Below are 9,252 nucleotides of genomic sequence, written 5' to 3' on the forward strand. Positions count from 1 at the left end.
TTCTTTTTTTTTTTTTTGAGATGGAGTTTTCACTTTTGTTGCCAAGGCCGGAGTGCAATGGTGCCATCTCAGCTCACTGCAACCTCTGCCTCCCGGGTTCAAGCGATTCTTCTGCCTCAGCCTCCCAAGTGGCTGGGATTACAAGCACACGCCACCACACCCAGCTAATTTTTTTGTATTTTTAGTAGAGGGGATTTCACCATGTTGGCCAGGCTGGTCTCAAACTCCTGACCTCAGGTGATCCGCCTGCCTCAGCTTCCCAAAGTGTTGGGATTACAGGCATGAGCCACCACACCCAGCCAATAGTTGTTTCTTTAACATTTGGAAACCACTCAGATTTCTGGCTTGTGTTACATCCTACTGCCATGCAGAAAGCAGTGCTTCAATTTTTAAGGTTATTTATTTCTTTTTTTCAAAGTTTAGGTTTTTATTGAATATGCTATAAAAGAGGTTTAGTCAGAAAGATCAAAGCCCATGTCCTCATCAGACTCCTCGGATTCTTCTTTCTTTGCTTCCACTTTCTTCTCAACTGAAGCAGCAGCAGTGGAGGGGGTAGGATCTCCAGCTGCTGCAAGTCCGCCAGCCCTTATATTGCAGATGGGGTTCCCAATGCTGACATTGTCTAGGGCCTTTGCAAACACACCAGGCCAGAAAGCTTCAACAATTACACCAGCTGCTTTAATGAGGGCATTGATTTTATCATTATGCAGAATGAGGGCCGAGTAGATGTAGGCGAGCTCGGAGAAGGAGGCCATGGCACGGGTGTGTGTGGGGCTGGCGCTGCTGGATGTGGTGCTAATCGCCAGATGAAGTGAGGCTCTCACCCCAGTGTGGCCTTAGCTTCCTTGGAATGACCAAGCACCTTGGCAGCAGCTGAGGAAAGGGCAGTTTTTAAGGTTCTTTAAAAATTTATCGGCCGGGCATGGTGGCTCACACCTGTAATTCTAACACTGGGAGGCCGAGGCAGGCAGATTGCCTGAGCTCAGGAGTTCGAGACCAGTCTGGGCAACACGGTGAAACCCCGCCTATACTAAAATACAAAAAATCAACCGGGTATGGTAGCGTGTGCCTGTGGTCCCAGCTACTCGGGAGCCTGAGGCAGGAGAATTGCTTGAACCCAGGAGGCAGAGGTTGCAGTGAACGAAGATCATGCCGCTGCACTCCAGACTGGGCACAGAGCAAGACTCCGTCTCCAAAAATAAAAAATTATCTAAGATGACTTTGAACCTTTCTGGCTATCCAAATGTATGGATATGTATTCTTTCAGTTTATGCTCTCATCAAACCAGCATATCTTGCAGTAATTAATTCTTCCTGCTTAGCCTAATATTAATATTTTTCCTACTTGCCAGTGGGTAGGACTTACACTAATAACCCTCCACCTCTGTTTTAGTAGTTTAAGCATTTATCCTCACTAGTAACCTTTCTTTATTAAAATCAGTTTTCATAATCTAAAATATTCTGCAATATGACAAATCTTAGGGGATAAAATAGGCTGGATTGGTTTGAGTTTAAACAAATTGGATTTACACTCTTGAGCTGCATGTAATAGATAGTGAAACATAAATGGGACACGTATCAGTTGTGCGGTATATAGTCATGTTGAGCATTTTTTCATGTACTTGACCTTTGCATGCGTTCTTTTGAGAAATGTTTACTAAGATCTTTTACCTTTTGAGACAGAGTCTCGCTGTGTTGCCTGGGCTGGGAGTGCAGTGGCATAGTCATGGTTCACTGCAGCCTCGACCTTCCAGGCTCAAGCGATCTTCCTGTCTGAGGATCCATCATGCCTAGCACCACACTGGTCTCGAACTCCTGGGCTCAAGCAATCCTCCTGCCTCAGCCTCCCAAAGTGCTGGTATTATAGGCATGAGCCACCACACCCAGTCCTTTTACCCATTCTTAAATCAGATTGGCCATTTTTCACTGTTCTTTATATAGTCTGGTTTTTAACCCCTTGTCAGATATATATTTTGCAGATGTTTTGTCCCATTCTGTAGGTTGTCTCTTCACTCTTGTTTCCTTTGCTGTGCAAAAGCCTGTCAGTTTGATGTAATCCCATGTGTTTATTTTTGCTTTTGTTGGCCTGTTTTGCTGAGGTCTTATTTTAAAAATCCTTGGGCCAGGCAAAGTGGCTCACACCTGTAATCCCAGCACTTTGGGAGGCTTGGGTGGGTGAATCACATAAGCATAGGAGTTCAAGACCAGCCTGGGCAACATGGCAAAACCCCATCTCTACAAAAAATTTAAAAATTAGGCTGGGCGCGGTGGCTCACACCTGTAATTCCAGCACTTTGGGAGGCCAAGGCGGACAGACCGTGAGGTCAGGAGATCAAGACCATCCTGGCCCACATGGTGAAACGCTGTATCTACTAAAAGTACAAAAATTAGCTGGGCATTGTGGCACGTGCCTGTAATCTCAGCTACTCGGGAGGCTGAGGCAGGAGAATCGCTTGAACCAGGGAGTCAGAAGATGCAGTGAGCTGACATCGCACCGCTGCACTCCAGCCTGGTGACAGAGCGAGACTCTGTCTCAAAAAAAAAAAATTTAAAAAATTAGGCAGGCATGGTAGTGCACACCTGTGGTCCCAGCTACCCAGGAGGCTGGGGTGGGAAGATCACCTGGGCCCATGATTGATTGAGGTTGAGGCTGCAGTGAGCCGTGATTGCGCCACTGCACTCAACCTTGAGTGACAGAGAACCTCCCTGTCTCAAAAAAAAAAAAAAACCTTGCCCAGACCAAGGATGTAGAGTATTTCTGTATGTTTTCTAGTAGTTTTGTAGTTTCAAGTTACATTTAATCCTGATCCATTCTGAGTTGATTTTTGTGTATGGTGAGAGATAGGGGTCTAGTCTCATTCTTCTTCATGGGGATGTTCAATTTCCCCAGCACTGTTTATTGAAGAGACTGTCTTTTCCCTCGTGTGTGTTCTTGGCACCTTCGTTGAAAATCAGTTGACTGTCGGTGGCATGCACAATATATAAAGAGGAAAATCAGCCATGGACCAATAGAGAATGTTAATTTGAAGTGATTATTTTTTAATTACTGAATAATTGTTCAGTTCAACATATTTTCTAGGATGTGTCAAATTTGTATTATGTCACAAACATCTTCATTTTTAATTGCTCATTATAAGAATGATGTTTTACTCAAAAAGGAATTTGTTTTATTTTGTTTTGTTTTGTCTTGTTTTTTGGAGACAAGGTATTGCTTTGTTGCCCTGACTGGAGTGCCGTGGTGCAATCACAGCTCACTGCAGCTTCGACCTCCTGGGTTCAAGTGATCCTCCTGCCTCAGCCTCTCAAATAGCTGGGACCACAAGTACACGTGACCATGCCCAGCTTATTTATTTATTTATTTATTTATTTTTAATTTTTTTTTTTGAGATGGAGTCTTGCTCTGTCACCCAGGCTGGAGTGGAGTGGCATCATCTCTGTTTGCCGCAACCTCCACCCCCTGGATTCAAGCAATTCTCCTGCCTCAGCCTCCCAAGTAGCTGGGATTACAGGCGCACACCACCATGCCTGGCTAATTTTTGTGTTTTTAGTAGAGAAGGTGTTTTACCATGTTGGCCAGGCTGGTCTTCAACTCCTGACCTCAAGTGATCCACCTGCCTTGGACTCCCAAAGTGCTGGGATTACAGGCATGAGCCACTACACTCGGCCAAATTTTTTTATTTTTTGTAGAGACCGGAATTTACTATGTTGCCCAGGCTGGTCTCAAATTCCTGGGCTCAAGTGATCCTCCTGCCTCATCCTCCCAAAGTGCTAGGATTACAGGCATGAGCCACTGTGCCAGGCCAGAAGGGGGATTTTTTTTAAAGCCCTGAAAATAGCTCTGAGCTGGACACTTTCTTTTTTTTTTTTTTTTGAGATAGAGTCTCACTCTGTCACCCAGGTTGGAGTGCAGTGGCGCAATCTCGGCTCACTGCAAACTCTGCCTCCTGGGTTCAAGTGATTCTCCTGCCTCAGCCTCCTGAGTAGCTGGGATTACAGGCACCCACCACCACACCTGGGAGCTGGACACTCTAACTGCTACTGTAACTGCTGGGAGTTACCATGAAGTTAGAAAAACATTGTTACATCAGAGCAGCGTTGTCGTCATAATTAGACTAGTGAGTTAGTGAAGTTTTAGATGAGAATTCCATCCATTGCTGTCAGGAATGGCTTCAGGGAAAGATACTTGTCTTACTTTGCCTAAACTCACTAACAATTGCTCTGATGAGAGTCTCTACAAATCTGCTAATAAGTAAGGACTTATGGGGTTCTGGGGTTTTTCGTTTGCTTGTTTTGCAACCTGGGAGCTACATAGATAAGGTCAATAACTTTGTGTTCCCCTTTGGCATCTATATAGAAAGCTTTATGTTCCGGACAGAAGTATGTGTGCAGGGAAAGCAAGTCTGACCTGAGTGTAGAGCATACATAAATTCAGAAGCCAATATAGTTTCTGCTTTTTGTGGCTGGCCAGACATTTCCTTTAGGCAGTTGGTAGGCCTGAGGCAAATCTAGGTGCCTTGCCTTTTCCCTTGAAGTCAAGTTAAAATGGGCAGGGCGCAGTGGCTTATGGCTGTAATGTCAACAGTTTGAGAAGCCAAGGTGGGGGGATCACTTGAGGTCAGGAATTTGAGGCCAGCCTGACCAACATGGCAAAACCCCGGCTGGGCATGATAATGCACTCCATCTCATTAAAAAAAAAAAAGTCAGATTAAAATGGACATTGTGGGCAAATTGTAAAGGACAGCATGTAGTTAGAGTTACAGATACTTGGCCCTGACTTGATCTTGGTGATACGTGGGTACTTAAATGGTTATCTTTTAGCTGAGTTTCAGTGGCACAGCCGCCTGTCCTGCAGCAGCAGGGGACCAGACATGAATGCACAACTGCCTCCAGTCCCTGGAATGATGCTAAAATGATTGTATTTGGCTCACAAGATACCTTTTCTTCTTGCTTTCCTAATCATCAGGTATGAAGAGATTCATTTGCCACGATTTTCATTAAAGCAAGGGATGATCCCAAGATGTTATGTTATGCCTTGGAAAGAAAACATGATATTCAGGAATGTGAATCTAAAGGTATTTCTCCGGCCGGGCGTGGTGGCTCACGCCTGTAATCCCAGCACTTTGGGAGGCCAAGGTGGGTGGATCACGAGGTCAGGAGATCGAGACCATCCTGGCTAACACAGTGAAACCCCGTCTCTACTAAATATACAAAAAATTAGCCGGGCGTAGTGGCGGGTGCCTGTATTCCCAGCTACTCGGGAGGCTGAGGCAAGAGAATGGCGTGAACCCAGCGGGTGGAGCTTGCAGTGAGCCGAGATCGCGCCACTGTACTCCAGCCTGGGCAACAGGGCAAGACTCCGTCTCAAAAAAAAAAAAAAAAAAAAAGGTATTTCCCCATAAGCACACATAAGAAAAAAAAAAAAAAAATTAAGCCGGATGCGGTGACTCGTGCCAATAATCCTAGCACTTTGGGAGACCGAGGCGGGTGGATCACTTGAGGTCAGGAGTTCGAGACCAGGCTAGCCAACTGGCGAAACCCTGTCTCTACTAAAAATATGAAAATTAGCTGGGCGTGGTGGCGGGCACTTGTAATCCCAGCTACTCCGGAGGCTGTGGCATGAGAATCTCTTGAACCCAGGAGGCACCGGTTGCAGTGAGCCGAGATTGCGCCATTGCACTCCAGCCTGGGCGACAGAGCTGGACTCTGGCTCTAAATAAATAAATAAATAATATATATAAAATTTAGCATATCTGTGATAGATGTGCATAACTATATGAAAGCTATTTTGATGTACTGTCACATAAACTTGCAAACAAATGTTAAATAGTAATATCTGTTTAAATGACCTAATTATATACTGAAGAATTTCAGAAACTCCACGTCATGCTATCTTGCAGTTGTTAAACTCATCATCAGAAGATGCCATTAATATTAAAGGTACACTACAAAGTGTATATTTTTTAGGTTATACTGCATATTCAGATAGAGAGGCATGGGAATATTTTGGCTAGTTTACACATGATTTACCCATTCAATGCTCCTCTTCAGTCAGCAGTTTTATTTATTCCTTTTTTTCTTTTTGGAGACAGGGTCTCGCTCTGTCATCCAGGCTGGAGTGCAGTGGCGTGATGACAGCTCACTGCAGCCTCAATCTGCTGAGCTCAATTGATCCTCCTGCCTCAGCCTCCCAAGTAGCTGGGATTACAGGTGCACATCACCACGCCTTGCTAGCTTTTTGATTTTTAGTAGAGATGAGGTCTCACTATGTCTTCCAGTTTGGTCTTGAACTCCTGAGCTCAAGCGACCCTACTGCCTCGGCCTTCCCAAATTCTAGGATTACAGGAGTTAGCCACCAAACCGGGCCTATTTTATTTATTTATTTAGAAACAGGATCTCACTCTGTCACCCAGACAGGAGTGCAATGATGCAATCATGGCTCACTGCAGCTGCAGCAACCTCCTGGGCTCAGGTGATCCTCCCACCTCAGCCTCCTGAGCAGCTGGGACTACAGGTACCTGCCACCATGCCTGGAGAGTTTTGGTATTTTTTATAGAGATGGGATCTCTACTATGTGGTCCAGGCTGGTCTCCTGGGCTCAAGCCATCCTCCTGCGTCAGCCTCCCAAAGTGCTAGGATTACAGGCATGAACCACTGTACCCGGCTCCAGTCAGTAGTTTTATAACAGCAGGAAAACTACTATAGGTAAAATGCTGCAGCCACTGTAGAAGATAGTGAGACCATTCTTCAAAAAATTAAACATAGAATTACCATATGATTCAGCAATTCCATTTCTAGGTATATGCTCAAAATAATCAAAAGCAGGGATTCCAACAGGCTTGTTTTAAAACATTTTTTGACTGGTGTGGTGGCTCATGCCTGTGATCCTAACACTTGGGAGGCTGAGGCAGGAGAATCGCTTGAATCCGGGATACAGGTTGCAGCAAGCCAGATCACGCCATTGCACTCCAGCCTGGGCAACAGAGCGAGACTCCATCTCAAAATAAATAAATAAATAAATAAATAAGTATGTTTACTCAGACTTACTACAGTCTTAATATTAGTCTGCATTTCATGTAATTTAGTGGCGTATCAAGGTCATTTTCAATGTCCTAAGTAGCTTCAGCATGGTGACAGTATTGACTTTTTTATTTATGAGAATTATAGGTTGTAAACTTTATAAGTTGAAATCAGTAAAGAAAAACTTTGTTTTGATTGCATCAAAACACTTATTCTTGACCTTGCTTTTAAAGCTATAATTCAGCATCATTTTTCAGAGCTATTTTACTTTTGCAATTTAGTTGACAGTGTTCCTACCAATGAAACTTAAATAAGTGAATTAAGTAAAGTGAATGTGCCCACACTGAGTAACTGCTGGTAAATGCTAACTTATGCTTTCCTTCCTTTTATTTATCCTCACCATTTTTCCATTAGGAGTTAAAAAACTGCATCTAACAGCATTAAAAAATATAGCACAGAGGCTGGGTGCAGTGGCTTATGCCTCTAATCCTAGCACTTTGGGAGGCTGAGATGGGGGATGATTTGAGGCCAGGAGTTTCAGACCAGCCAGAGCAACATAGCGAGATCCTGTCTATCAAAAAAAAAAAAAATTATCCAGGCATTGGGGTGTGTGCCGTAGTACCAGCTACTTGGGAGGCTGAGGCAGGAGGATTGCTTGAGCCTAGGAGTTCCAGGCTGCAGTGAGCTATGATTGCACCACTGCACTCCAGCCTGGGTGACAGACTAAGGCCCCATCTGTGAAATATATATATATGAAACACAGCATACCAGAGTTGGGGCTGCATCCCAAGAACAGACCAGAATGCTATTTGGCAATATTGAAGAATCAGAAGTAGATGTGTATTTAGTTAATAACTTCAAACAGTTGTTATTTATTTATTCAACAGTCATAACAGCATCATCATACTTTAAACCTTTTTGATACTTAGTAGTTGGCAAAGCTTTTTCATTCACATATATTTTATTTGCTACTCAAAGAATCCTTTAATATTCCCATTTTATATTTGAAAAAACTGAGTCTTCTGGGAGTAAATGACTTGAAAAAGTCACATTAAGTAGTGAAGCTAAAGTTCAACAATCTGCCTCCAGATGTATCATCTTTATAGTCTGCATGACTCTGGTAGTCAGATCACACTGACCCGCAAAGCATTGCTTTTAGAAAAGGGATGTTCCTCTGTTCAGCAGAGCTTCCTTCTCAACAAGGATAGTTAGAAAAACTATTGGGTAACTTCCATCTTTTTTGGAGAGGGGATGGGGTCTCACTCTATTGCCCAGGCTAAAGTGCAGGGGTGTGATCATAGCTCACTGCAGCCTTGATTTCCCAGGATCAAGGGATTCTCTTGCCTCAACCTCACAGACACGTGCCACCACACCCACCTAATTTTTTATTTTTTTTATAGATGGGGTCTTGCTCTGTTGCCCAGGCTGGTCTCAAACTCCTGAGCTCAAGCAATCTTCCTGTCTTGGCTTCCCAAAGTGCCGGGATTACAGGCATGAGCCAGGGCTCCTGGTGAAACTTCCTTCTTAATCTAACAAGAAAATTGTGTTTGATGTGATACACAGGAGATTTTCTTTTCTCTTAGCAAGCAGAAGTATGTGGGATCCATACTGGCCCTTTAGAAGACTCTCTGTTTTTGAATCACAGTGAAAGGCTTTGCCATGGGGAAGATCGGAAAGTTGTCTTGCAAAAAGCCCCACCAGAAATAAAAATTGCAGATATGCCTTTGCATTCGCCTCTCTCCAGATACCAAAGCACTGTGATTTCCCATGGCTTCAGGAGGCGACTAGTCTGATGAAAGAAGAATAAAATAATAAAGTGTTTCAATCTCTGTTCTCTTACTGTCTCTGATAAATGTTTAAGTTCGTTGTAAATTTGTGTTTCACCTACAAGTTCAATTTGTTTAAAGGTCTTAAGTCAGTTGTATAATTTATAGATTATACAAGCTTTAGCAAGGAAACAGACTGAGATAATCTGAGATGAAGTGGAGGAAGACGGAAAACTGCTTTGCTGACATTCATTTCACACTAACTACATAAGAATCAGCAGACCAGTCCAGTTCCACTGCCCAACCTTACCACATTCCTCTACCTTTCTCTCGCTATATCTTTATTATTCATCCTCTTTGATCTTCAATGTCAGATGAGCCAAACTGAAATAGAGTTGCAGTATGTTTAATTAATTAATTTATTTATTTTTGAGACAGAGTCTTGCTCTGTTGCCCAATGGCTCACTGCA

General features: G+C 43.5%; 2 protein-coding genes across 5 annotated transcripts; one reads left to right on the top strand and one right to left on the bottom strand.

The window, feature by feature from the left end:
- Window positions 1-412: 412 nt before the first annotated feature.
- Window positions 413-767, bottom strand: LOC129493241 (large ribosomal subunit protein P1-like). The gene has a single exon (XM_055299175.2). The coding sequence runs from the start codon at window positions 753-755 to the stop codon at window positions 453-455; it is 303 nt and encodes a 100-aa protein (XP_055155150.1). The 5' UTR covers window positions 756-767; the 3' UTR covers window positions 413-452.
- Window positions 768-4,122: 3,355 nt separating this feature from the next.
- On the top strand, window positions 4,123-8,846 carry SPMIP10 (sperm microtubule inner protein 10). 4 transcript variants are annotated; one of them, XR_010114500.1, is made up of 3 exons: window positions 4,123-4,248; window positions 4,818-4,962; window positions 8,662-8,846. XR_010114500.1 is itself a non-coding variant. In XM_055299171.1 (3 exons), exons 1-3 carry the CDS (start codon window positions 4,163-4,165, stop codon window positions 8,807-8,809), a joined length of 405 nt encoding a protein of 134 aa, XP_055155146.1. In that variant the 5' UTR covers window positions 4,124-4,162; the 3' UTR covers window positions 8,810-8,846. The 4 variants fall into 4 exon arrangements, 1 of the variants encoding a protein (XP_055155146.1); XR_008661087.1 differs by having other exon boundaries at window positions 8,600-8,719; XR_010114501.1 differs by lacking the exon at window positions 8,662-8,846 and adding an exon at window positions 8,600-8,631 and having other exon boundaries at window positions 4,818-5,071.
- Window positions 8,847-9,252: the final 406 nt, after the last annotated feature.

This window comes from Symphalangus syndactylus, chromosome 11, assembly GCF_028878055.3.
Source record: "Symphalangus syndactylus isolate Jambi chromosome 11, NHGRI_mSymSyn1-v2.1_pri, whole genome shotgun sequence".
Taxonomy (NCBI): Eukaryota; Metazoa; Chordata; class Mammalia; order Primates; family Hylobatidae; genus Symphalangus; species Symphalangus syndactylus.